Below are 13,152 nucleotides of genomic sequence, written 5' to 3' on the forward strand. Positions count from 1 at the left end.
AACAGGGTATATCCAGAGTCGGTCACCTCGCTCAGGGCAGGGTCCAGGCCCTCCCTCAAGAGTCCAGGCTGAGAGAGGATCCCGCCCCATGCCATGGACACACGAAGTCCATCTGTATGCCAGGAACAAACACTGATCCACTGCCCAGGGCCCCACAGGTTGCCCAGGCCTCCCCACTGACTCTCACACTCAGGGGGTCCGAATCAGTCCCATGCTGGCCTCCCAGCTGTCAGTCCAGGGTCCAAGAACTCCCCCTTGTACAGGTCAGCCGTCCCTGATGGCTTCTCCAGCCCATTCTTTGCCCATTTGCTCATCACTCCACTTTCTCTGTCACTGGGTTCCATGCGTTCAGTTCAGTGTTTTGCTGTGGGTGTTTGCCTCTGCTTCCATCAGTCACTGGATGAAGGTTCTAGGATGACAAATAAGGTAATCGTCAAGTTCATTATCACGAATGGGCGTTTAGGGTAGTCGCTCCACTATTGCTTAGCTTGCCAGTTGGTGTCATCTGTGTAGATTGCTAGAGGTCTCACTGGTGCCAGATCTCTCTTCAAACCTATGACTCCTTCTATTATTGTATTTCTCATGCTGTTCTCCCCCCTATTCTATCCCCTACTCAACCTTCCTGTTCCCCCATGACCTACTCTCTCCTCCTTGTCTCCCTCTCTCTTCTTCCCAGCTCCCACTCTCCCCCACCCCCCGCCATGTTCCGAATCTGTTCAGGAGATCTTGCTTCATTCCTCTTCTCTGGGGTAGAATGCATATTGCTCTTAGGTTCTTTCCTGTTTCCCAGACTCTGTCAGTGGAATTGCAGACTGGCACTCCCCTGATCAATGTCTAAAATGATATATGAGTAAGTACATATCATGTTTGTCTTTTTTTTGACTGGGTAACATCATTCAGGATGGTTTCTTCTAGTACCATCCACTTGCCTGGAAATTTCAATATTCCTTTGTTTTTTTCTGCTGAGTAGTACTCCATTGTGTAAATGTACCACATTTTCTCTATCCACTCTTCAGTTGAGGAGCATCTAGGTTGTTTCTAGGTTCTGGCTATTACAAATAATGCAGCTATGAACACAGTAGAACAGATGTCCTTGTTGTATAAATGTGCATCTTTTGGATATATGTCTAAGAGTGCAATTGATGGGTCTTGTGGTAGATTGATTCTCATTTTCCTGAGGAATCTCTATGATGATTTCCAAAGTGGGTGTACGCGTTGGCACTCCCACCAGCAGTGGAGGAGTGTTCCCCTCTCTCCACATCCACTCCAGAATAAATTGTCGTTGGTGTTTTTTATTTTTGTCATTCTGACAGGAGTAAGATGGTATCTCAGAGTTGTTTTGATTTGTATTTCCCTGATGGCTAAGGATGTTGAGCATTTTCTCAAGTGTCTCTCAGCCATTTTAGACTCCACTATTTAGAATTCTCTATTTAGTTCTGTAGCCCCCTTTTTATTGGATCCTTTGGTGTTTTGGAGACTTGTTTCTTGAGTTCTTTGTAAATTTTGGAGATCAACCCTCTGTCATTTAAGGGGTTAGTGAATATGTTTTCCCATTCTGTGGACTGCCTTTTTGTCTTGTTGAATGTGTCCTTTGCCTTACAGAAGCTTCTTAGTTTCAGGAGGTCCCATTTGTTAATTGTCGATCTCAGTGTCTGTGCTACTGATGTTATGTTCAGGAAGCAGTCTCCTGTACCAATTCGTTCAAGGGTACCTCCCACTTTCTCTTCAAAGTGTTTCAGTGTGTCTGGATTTATGTTGAGGTCTTTGATCCATTTGGACTTAAGTTTTGTGCAAGGAGATAGACATGGATCTATCTGCAGTCTTCTGCATGCCAATATGCAGCTATGCCAGCACCTTTTGTTGAAGATGCTTTCTTTATTCCATTGTATAATTTTAGCTTATTTGTCAAAAATCAAGTGTTCATAGGTGTGTGGGTTAAAATCAGGGTTTTCAAATCTATTCCATTGATCGACCTGTCTATTTTTGTGCCAATACCAAGCTGTTTTTAGGACTACAGCTCTGTAATAGAGCTTGAAGTCAGGGATGGTGATGCCTCCTGAAGTTCCTTTATTGTACAGGGTTGTTTTGGCTATCCTTGGTCTTTTGTTTTTCCATATAAAGCTGATTATTGTTCTTTCAAAGTCTGCGAAGACCTTGAGATTTTTATAACTATTAGACAATTCATCCCTGAAGAAAATTGGTTCTCGAGCTCTCTGCAGCCCTTGATTACTTATAGATCTTAATCTAGGGGATAGGGCCTTGTGAAATTTATCCCATCCACTCTTATGTGTGTTGGTTACTGTGATCATTATGCAGGTCTTGTTTAAGAAACCATAATGTTGAGATCTCATGGACTGTAACTCCCCTGTCATGTTGAGAATACCTTTTAAAAATATTATGCATTCATTTATGGTATGTGTGTATGTGTATGTATGTGTGTGTGTGTGTGTGTGTGTGTGTGTGTGTTCATATGTGAATGCACACACCCCGCAGTATGTGTGTGGAGATCAGAGCATAACTTGTTGGAGTTTATTCTCTCTTCCTATCACTTGAGTCTCAGGGGTCAGATTCAGGCCATCAGGCTTGCCTTAACTAATTGAATATGTTTCTTATAAATCATAACTTTATCTTTTATATGCAATCTGTTTTGGGCTTTCTAAGGACACATACACTCCCTTCTTTTAATCTATTAATTCATACTGCCTAGGGATCAGGTCTTTGATCAAGTCCTCACATCACTCAAGTCCTCACATCACCCTGACAAAGCATCCATAGCTATACATAATTATCTAAAAGGGTATCACTGAGAGGGGAGGACATGAGGAAACTGAAGAAATGCAGGTGACCTGTAGGTAGTGTCCAGACTTTAAGACAGACTTCACATAGTTGGATATATATGTTTTAAACATGCTAGACAGCACACATTAAAACCCCTTTCCTGGGGTAAAGAGCTACCTTTTATCTTAATAGTCTTCCCAAAAGTAAAAACATCTGGGCCTATTTATAGGCTAAAGCATATTAATTTGTCACTTTTCAGCCATTCTGCCTTAAAATTATCACCCTCACATACCTCAACCCACTATCATGATGGACACAGAAGATGGAGTCCATCTTAATAAAACATGTCCTTATTCTAGTCTACCTAAGGAGAAAATGCTACTGTGACCTTTCTTAGTCTGCAAACACTGAGATATACCAGAAACTTGTTAATTGTTCCAGGTTCTTCCTTTCAACCCAGTGTGTGCTATTGTTTTGTTTTGTCCATCCCAGATCTGACTAAACTTACTCAATGGGCCGAGAATTGCTTCAGAGTCAAACTATAATCAATTCTGTAAGGCTTGGTTTATGGGGGATGTCCTTCTGTATATGTTTCTCTTATTGGTTGATGAATAAAACTGGCCAATAGCCAGGCAGACCGCACAGGCAATGGTACCAGACCAGGAGAAATTAGGGAAAGGAAGTCAGGGTGAGGCCATCAAGAGCTGGCCAATAAGAAGCCCAAACTATCAGACAACAGTTTTTAATATAGCATCTGTATGCTTATTTGGGGCAAAGGGGCAATGGGACCTAGTGAGACAGAAACTTTCATCTTTACTTAATTATCTCATTTACCTTACAAAACTGAAACCACAAAATACAATCCAAGCACAGGAAGATCTCACAAATTGATGAAATGTGTTTATAATCCTTAATACCCTGGTATAATGTAATTTCTTGGTCTAAACTAGACAGTTCCAGTACACATACAGTTATGGTGCATCAGGACTGTGCTTCTGCTATGTTGAGCTATCAAAGTTGAGCAGGTGTTTCCCATGATTTATTCTGTAAAGAAAACTATAAATATTCAACTTTCAAAAGCTTACATTAAGGATACTTGTCTCTTAACAAAACCTCAGAGATGCTCCAAGTTTGGGGGTTGCTTGACAAAATTCAAGTGTGAAGGTTCATAAACAGAGTCAACGGGCACACACTGAAACATGAACTCAACAAAGGAGCAATCTTTCTCTGCTTTGCTCACTTATATAGCAAGTGCATCTGACATAACTGAAAAAAATTAAATTGAAGGCAAGAAGATATGAAGGGAAGAGAGTGAAGAGTAGGAAGAAAGAGTAAATGATAGCTCCTTTTCATCCTTGCAATGTTTCTGGTTTTTTGCATTAGCAGTTTTTGATGTCATAATAATAGCATACAGGAAAATAGCTGTTTTATAATTAACAGTTACAATAAAATCTTTTTGCTAAAACATGGTCGTTATTCTGTTACCATTGCTTAGAAAACATGATTTGTTGGCATTAAGAGATCAGATAAAATGCATGATTTGTAAATACAGGTACCTGAATATACTCTTAAATGTCAGTAGTTATATGGGAGAATGTAAAAGAATGAGACCACAACACAGTATCAACTGTTTAACCTCAAATTAACCTACATAATAAGAAATAAGCAAATGTGTTTGCAAAATGACAATTAAAAAAAGCACCTTCACACTTTTGCATATGGGAGGCAGAGATAGAATATAAAGGAAGAATTAGTTCAATTTCATTACATAGTGGCAGAAAATGTGGTGTTCTTTGGCACTGAGAGTGTGAAATGTCATCTGGTGTGTATTTTCTTCATCTGGTAATAGACAGCTAAAGTCTACGGAATTTAATACTTCTTGTTAGTGAATATCATCCACAACACTTCAAGTTGAATCTTTGTGTAATATTTTTTTTATTTTTAACTATTTGCATTAGGGGCATTCAAATAAAAACTCACTGGTGGTACAGTTATGCATCAACAGTGACAATGACTAACATTTCTGAACATTGATCTCTTGCTTGGGAGAGAATGCATGCCTAAGCCACATGGTTTACATTATTGAGATAGTCTCATCTGTTTAGCACTTTGAACATTGCAGGAAAAGATACTGGAGTGCCGCATGAAGACTACAGCTAGTGTGTGAACAGATGCAATAGAATGGGATTATTTTCATCCTGTGGTTGGAATGGGTTGATGAGGAGATGATGACTTTTGAAGAATGTATTCCTCATATTTTCATTATATCTATCTCCAATTTCTTAGTTTTATTTTTTTCTGATGGTTTTTGCCCCTTTTACTTAGGATTCCAGCTTTGTTCGGATCCATAAAGTGATAAAAGTCTTCAATTTCACCATGAAAACGACAGACCTGCAGCTGTCAAATGTCTTTCACAAAGCCCTTCACCATCTGCCTTTAGAGTACAACTCAGCTTTGTACAGCCGGATATTTGATGACTTCGGGACACACTACTTCACCTCAGGCTCTCTGGGGGGCAAGTATGACCTTCTCTACCAATTCAGCACTCAGGAGCTTCAGAACTCAGGTGTGTGGGCTTTGGTTTCACTTGACAATAGCATGGGACACATCTTTTCTCCTACTCCTTCTTTATAGTGACTCTACTTTGATTTTATTTAGGTTTTGTTGTTGTTGTTGTTGCTGTTGTTGCTAAAATTGAGATGAAGAATAACCAAAAGTAAACACACTGAAATGAACAAAATAAAATAAAAATAGTAAATAAGGATCAAAAAAGAGAAGAAGAAGAAGAAGAAGAAGAAGAAGAAGAAGAAGAAGAAGAAGAAGAAGAAGAAGAAGAAGAAGAAGAAGAAGAAGAAGAAGAAATAAGTATGTTTAAACTCTGTGGCCCAATATCAGTCATGGTCACTTAAGGGAGATGATGATCAGTATCTCAATAACATGAAATTCTTCCTCAAGCTTTTATATAATTTACTTATAACACTTTATAACAAATAACATATCATCCCACAATTTACAACAAATTCAATAGCAGTTCTTCTCTTTTAATTATTTTAAGTAAAGGTGAAAGGTGTAAGACAAAAGAATAATTAGGGACTTGACAAGAGGCTACGTTAATGTAGGACAAATATTCATTACTGTTGAAATTTGCAAGCACAAAGTACTTTATTTTAAGAAAGCTTTAAATGTTATATCCTGAGGAACAGAGCAGATGTTTTAGTTTATATGGAACATTGCAATATATACCAAGCATCTTGGTTTCTTGAGTTTTATCTAAAATTTCAAATACTAATTATCGCTATAATTAGTATCATACATATAAAATCATTGGATTGATTTGTTTTCAAACACTTGTGTTAAATTAAAAATTGCCCTTGTTATGATCTCTCATGTGTCCCTTGAGATAAAAACTGAGAAATAATGGTCACCAGAAAATAACTCATGAATCTCCCCCAATTAGTCAAAAATTATTTGGTATTTTGGTGTCTAGTTTCTTGAGTTCTTTATATACTTTGGAGATCAACCCTCTGTCAGATGTGGGGTTGGTGAAGATTTTTTCTCGTTCCTTAGGCTGCTGTCTTGTCTTATTTACTGTGTCCTTTGCCTTACAGAAGCTTTTCAATTTCAGGATGACCCATTTATTGATTGTTGCTCTCAGTGTCTGTGTTACTAGTGTCATATTTAGAAAGTGGTCTACTGTGACTATGTGTTCAAGGCTACTTCCCACTTTCTCTCCTGTCAAGTCAGTGTAACTAGATTTATGTTGAGGTCTTTGATCCACTTGGACTTGAGTTTTGTGCATAGTGATAGATATGGATATATTTACAATCTTCTACATGAAGATGCTTTCTCTTCTCCATTGTACATGTTTGGCTTCTTTGTCAAAAATCAGGTGTTCGATGGGGGAATTAAAAGTATATCCTGTCCAATAGTGAGGAGAATGTTCTCACCTGAGTTTGTACCAGAAAGCAGGGGAGGCAGGGGTAAGCAGACCTTCCTGAAGGAAAACACTTTCCTTCCTGCTTGATTTCAATTGTGACAAATTCTTTTATGCTTGGCAAATATGTGTGTCATATATGTGTGTGTGTGTGCATGTGTGTGTACAAAAAATCACCTTGTTATCTTATAAAGTCAATTTTATTTAGATGTGGTTGCACCAGTACCCTATCTTGCCAGGATAGTCATTATTGTGGATTACAGGTTCACAGCATGGTTAAAATGAAGATTGATATTGTCTTCCAGTAGCAGGTATCCCAAACTCAAGTAGTATTAGATTTAGATAATAAGTATTAATTTCCAAGTCAATGCCAGCATCAATTCCCTTTCACTCTATGTCTGAAATATGCAGTATCTTCAGCCATAGGTATTTGCCTTTCATTTCTGAATAGTCACCAAAAACAATGACAATAGCCTAATATTTCAGTGTGTCTGGGACCCCACTGTAAAAAAAAAATTCAGGTGTTCGTGGGTGTAAAGATTAAGGCCAGGGTCTTCAAGTCGATTGCATTGGTCAACCTGTCTGTTTTTATACAGAAAAGCTTCTTAATTCTTAGATACCAGGTCAAAAAACTGTATGAATCTTAACCAACCACCCAATATTTCAGTAGTTGAAGGCCTGTAACCAAAACAAAGGAGTGACAGGCTCTGCTTTTCTACTAAAACATTCTCACTTTCAGTTTCTTTCTCTATAAACAGAGGTTGAAATTGACAAAGGCACATGGGGTAAAACAAGGGTTAAGATGTGAGAGGAAGCTAAAAATAAGCCCTCATACATATTCATATACATATACACTAGATAACACAGACATTATATATACATATACATATGTAGTATTTACATATATATGCGTGTGGCTATATCCCATAAATCTAATAACACTGTGTTCAATATTCTAATCATTTGAATATTTTTATGTTCAGAAACCTTCTGAGCTAAAGTAATATTGCTGTGCAATCTTAATTATGATGAAAATGAAGCACACTGGGACAGAACAAATCCTAATGGAATGTAGTTCTCCAAAAGGTGGGCTTTCCTACATTCCCCTCTGAATGAAAAGAGAAGTCTTTTTCTCTCTTTATTGTTAGGCTTTCTGTACTAAGAATCATAACTATTCTCAATAGCTTGGGTATTCCATAGTATTTTCACCCACGAAAATACAATTAAATTGAGCTGGGATTTTTTTAGGTTTAAGAATTGCTTATTTTTGTAATTTTTTGTTTCTATGATTTTTTATTTAAATTAAAAACAAGTTTGTTTTACATGTCAAGCCCAGTTCCCTCTCCCACCACTCCTCCCCTACTCCCCACTGACTCCCTAGCCCATTCTCTTTATGCTCCCCAGGGAGTGCCTTCAAGTATGTCATAAAATTTGGATCAGGGCCTAGACACTCCACTGTGTGTCTAGGCTGGGAGAGTATCCCTCTATGTGGAGTGGGCTCCCAAAGTCCATTCATGTATTAGGGATAAATACTGATCCACTACCAGAAGTCCCATAGATTAAACAGACCTCCAAACTAACATCCTCGTTCAGGTCTTCTGGAATAGTTTCCAAGCTATCGGTCTGGAGACCATGAGCTCCCACTTGTTCAGGTAAGAAATTTCTGTGGGTTTCTCCAGTCTAGTCTTGACCCCTTTGCTCATCACTCCTCCCACTCTGCAACTGGATTCCAGAGTTCAGCTCAGTGTTTAGCTGTGGGTGTTGGCTTCCATCAGCTACTAGATGAAGGCACTAGGATGGTATATAAGGTAGTCATCAATCTCATTATCTGAGAAGGGAATTTAAGGCAGCCTCTCAACTATTGCTTAGATTGTTAATTGGGGTCAACATTGTAGATCTCTGGACATTTCCCTAATGCCAGATTTCTCTTTAAAGCTATAATGGCTCCGTCCATTATGGTATCTCTTATCTTGCTCTCCTCTACTCTTTCCCTGACTCTATCTTCCTGCTCTCTCATGTCCTCCTCTCCCCTACTCTTCTCCCTTTCTCTTTTTCCTAATTCCCTTTCCCCTCCCCCATGCTCCCAATAAGCTCAGGAGATCTTGCTCCTTTTACCTTCTCCGGGGGACCATGTATTTCTCTCTTATGGTCCTTCTTATGTTTGCTATCTTCTCTGGTGGTATGGATTGTAGGTCCCATTTGTTAATTGTAGATCTCAGTTTCTGGGCTACTGGTGCTATGTTTGGGACGTGGTCTATTGTATTAATTTGTTCAAGAGAAACTCCCACTTTCTCTTCTAAGACATTCAGTGTAGTTGAAGCCTTTGATCCATCTAGACTTAAGTTTTGTGCATGGCAATAGACATGGATCTATCTGTAGTCTTCCACATGCCAGCATCCAGTTTGCCAGCACCATTTGTTGAAAATGCTTTCTTTTTTCCATTGTATAATTTTAGCTTCTTTGTCAAAAATCAAGCGTTTGTAGGTATGTGGGTCCATACCAGGGTTTTCAATTCTATTCCATTGGTCGACCTGTCTATTTTTGTGCCAGTACCAAGCTATTTTCAGGACTATAATTCTATAATAGAGCATGAAGTTGGGAATGGTGCTGCCTGGGCATGTCCCTTTACTGTACAGGGTTGTTTTGGCTATGCTGGGTCCTTTGTTTTTCTATATAAAGTTGGTTATTATTTTTTCAAGGTCTGTGAAGAATTGTGCTGAGATTTTGATGGGGATTGCATTGAATCTGTGGATTGCTTTTGGCAAGATTCCCATTTTTACTATGTTGATTCTACCTATCCAATAACATGGGAGATCTTTCAATTTTCTGGTATCTTATTTAGTTTCTTTTTTAAAGACTCAAAGTTATTGCTATACCAGTCTATCACTTGTTGCTTGCATTACTCCAAGGCATTTCATGTTATTTGTGGCAATTATAAAGGGTGATCTTTCTCTGATTTCTTTCTCAGCCTTTTTATCTTCTGTATACAGTAGGGATACTGATTTTGTGAGTGAATCTTGTATCCGCCATTTTGCTGAAGGTTCGTCACCTGTAGGTATTCCATGGTAGAGTTTTTTGGGTCACGTATGTAGACAATCAAATCATCTTCAAATACTGAAAATTTGACTTCTTCTTTTCCAATTTTTACCCCCTTGATCTCCTTTTGTTTTCTCATTGCTCTAGCTAGAACTTCAAGTAAAATACTGAAGAGGTATGGAGAAAGTAGACAGCCTTGCCTTATTCCTAATTTTAGTTTGATGTTGGCTGTTGGTTTTCTGTATATTACTTTTATTATGTTTATGTAGTTTCTATTATCCCTGATCTCTCCAAGACCTTTATCATGAAGTGGTGCTAGATCTTGCCAAAGGCTTTTTCAGTATCTAATGAGATGATCATGTGATTTTTCTTTCTCAGTTTGTTTATATGGTGGATTACATTGATAGATTTTCGTATGTTCAAACATGCCTGCATCCCTGGGATGAAGCCTACTTGATCATGGTGGATGAGTTTTCTGATGTGTTAATGGATTTGATTTGCCAGTATTTTATTGAGTATTTTTGCATTAATGTTCATGAGGGATATTGGTCTGAAGTTCATTCTCAGTTGTGTCTTTGTAAGGCTTAGGTACCAAGGTTTTTGAAGCCTCATAAAAGAGTTTGGCAATGACCCTTCTGCTTCTATTGCATGGAATACTTTGAGGAGAATTGGTATTAGCTGTTCTTTGAATTTCTGGTAGAATACTGAACTGAAGCCATGTGGCCCCAGGCTTTTATTGATTGAGAGACTTCTGATGGCTGCTTCTATTTCATTAGGGGTTACAGGTCTATTTAAATTGCTTACCTGTTCTTGATTTAATTTTGGTAAGTGATATCTATCCATAAAATTGCCCATTTCCTGTAAATTCTCCAATTTTGTGGAGTACAGGTTTTCAAAGTATGACCTGAAGATTCTCTCAATTTCCTCAGTGTCCATTGTTATGTCCCCCTTTTCATTCCTGATTTTGTTAATTTGCATGTTCATTCTCTGCTTTTTGGTAAGTTTGGATAAGGGTTTGTCTATCTTGTTGATTTTCTCAAAGAACCAACTCTTCGTTACATTGAGTCTTTGTACTGTTTTGCTAGTTTCTTCTTTATTGATTTCAGCCCTCAATTTGATTATTTCCTGGAATCTATTCCTCCTCTGTGCATTTGCTTCTCTTTGTTCTATAGCTTTCAGGTGTTCTGTTAATTCTCTAGTGTGACTGTTCTCCCATTTCTTCATGTGGGCACATAGTGCTATGAACTTTCCTCTTAGCACTACTTTCAAAGTGTTACATAAGTTTGGATATATTGCGTCTTCATTGTTATTGAGTTCTAGGAAGTCTTTAATTACTTTTTTATTTCTTCCTTGACCAGGAGTGGTGCAATTATGCATTATTCAATTTACATGAGTTTGTAGGTTTTCTGCAACTTGTGTTGTTGAAATCTAACTTTAATGCATGGTGGTCTGATAAGATACAAGTGAGTTATTCCAATTTTTTGGTACCTATTGAGGTTTGTTATATTGCCAAGTATGTGTTCGATTTTAGGGAAGGTTCCATGTGGCACTGTAAAGAAGGCATATTCTTTTGTGTTTGGATGGAATGTTCTATAGATGTCTGTTAAACCCAGTTGGGTCATAACTTCTATTAGTTCATTTGTTTCTTTAAGTTTCTGTCTGGTGGTCCTGTCTACTTTTGAAAGTGGGATGTTGAAATCTCCCACTATAAGTGTGTGAGGTTTTATGTGTGATTTCAGTTTTAGCAATGTTTCTTTCAAAAATGTGTATGCATTTCTATTTGGGGCATAGATGTTCAGAAATCTTGATGGATTTCTCCTGTGATGAATATGTAGTGACCTCCTTCATCTCTTTTGATTGATTTTATTTTGAAGTCTAATTTGTTGTATCTTAGAATTGCTACCCCCGCTTGTTTCTTAGGTCCATTTGATTAGATAATCTTTTCCCAAGACTTAATTCTAAGGTATCATCTTTCTTTGAAGTTGAGGTGTGTTTCTTGTATGCAGCAGAAAGATAGATTCTGTCTTTGTATCTGTTCTGATAGCCTGTGTCTTTTTATAGGCGAGTTAAGACCATTCGTATTAAAGGATATTGATGACCATCAATTTTTCATTCTTGTTTGCCTTGGATTTGTTGGTGGTGATGAAATTGTGTGTGGATTTCTAACCATTTTTCTTTTGGCTGTTGGTAAAGAAGAATTATCTACTGCCTATGTTTTTCTTGTTGTATTTAACTTCCTTGGATTGCAGGTTTCCTTCCAGAACTTTCTATAGGGCTGAATTGTCAGATATGTATTGTTTAAATCTGGTTGTCATGGAATATCCTGTTTTCTTAATCTATAGTAATAGAAATCTTTGCTGGGTATAGTAGTCTGGGCTGTCATCTGTGATCTCTTAGTGTTGGTAGAGTATCTAGCAAGGATATCTGGCTTTCAAACTTTCCTTGCAGAAGTCAGGTGTAATTGTGATAGGTTTGCCTTTATATGTTACTTGGCCTTTTTCCTTATCTGTTCTTAATATTCTTTCTTTATTCTGTATGTTTAGGGTTTTGATTATTATATGACCAGGGTACTTTTTGTGGTTCACTCTATTTGGTGTTCTGTAAGCTTCTTGTACTTTCATTAGCATATTTTTCTTTAGGTTGGGAAAGCTTTATTCTATGATTTTGTCGAATATGTTTTCTGCACCTTTGAGGTGGTTTTCTTTACCTTCTTCTATACTTATTATTCTTAGGTTTGGTCTTTTCATGGTGTCCCATATTTCCTGGATATTTTGTGTTAGGGATTTGTTGGAATTAATATTTTCTTTGGTCAATAAATCTATTTTTCCTATTATATCTTCAACGCCTAAGATTTTTCTCTTCCATCTATTGTATTCTGCTGGTTATGCTTGAGTTCCTGATCATTTACCCAGATTTTCTATTTCCAGCATTCCCTCAGTTTGTTTTTTTATTGTCTCTATTTCAGTTCTCAGGTCTTGAACTGTTTGTTTGTTTTTTCTTGGCTTTCTTTAAGAGATTTGTTGACTTCTTGTAAATTTTGTGAATAGCAGAGATTTTCTAAACAAGGGGATAATTTTAAGTCCTTTTGTAAGGAAATCATCTTCTGCTCTGAATTTGAAGTGAAAAAATAATCACCTCAGTATTTCTCAGCTTGTTTCTTAAATTATTTCAAAGCCTTTACTGTATATTAATAAAACAAATATTTGAGCATAGTGTTTTGACTCCTGTTGCTGACTTGCTCATTTAGAAAAACTGAATTGCTACAGAAACACTTATCCCTTTGCCACAGCATGGAGACAGTTATGTGTGACAGATCAGGTACCACAACACCAGGGAGACTCCCCAAGTTCATATGTATAGAGACCATGCAATATAGCACTCATGAGGACCAAAAGGCATGCACA

At 37.6% G+C, this 13,152-nt stretch overlaps 1 protein-coding gene across 1 annotated transcript in view; it reads left to right on the forward strand.

Annotated features, from left to right (window-relative positions):
* The window catches only part of C6 (complement C6), a 94,479-nt gene that overhangs the window by 35,876 nt on the left and 45,451 nt on the right, over nt 1-13,152 (forward strand). Inside the window, exon 8 of the mRNA XM_040757751.1 lies at nt 5,104-5,344. Coding sequence (XP_040613685.1) covers nt 5,104-5,344 — 241 coding nt within the window. The remainder of the gene's footprint in view (nt 1-5,103; nt 5,345-13,152) is intronic.

The sequence above is a fragment of the Mesocricetus auratus genome, unplaced genomic scaffold, assembly GCF_017639785.1.
Source record: "Mesocricetus auratus isolate SY011 unplaced genomic scaffold, BCM_Maur_2.0 Super-Scaffold_100015, whole genome shotgun sequence".
Taxonomy (NCBI): domain Eukaryota; kingdom Metazoa; phylum Chordata; class Mammalia; order Rodentia; family Cricetidae; genus Mesocricetus; species Mesocricetus auratus.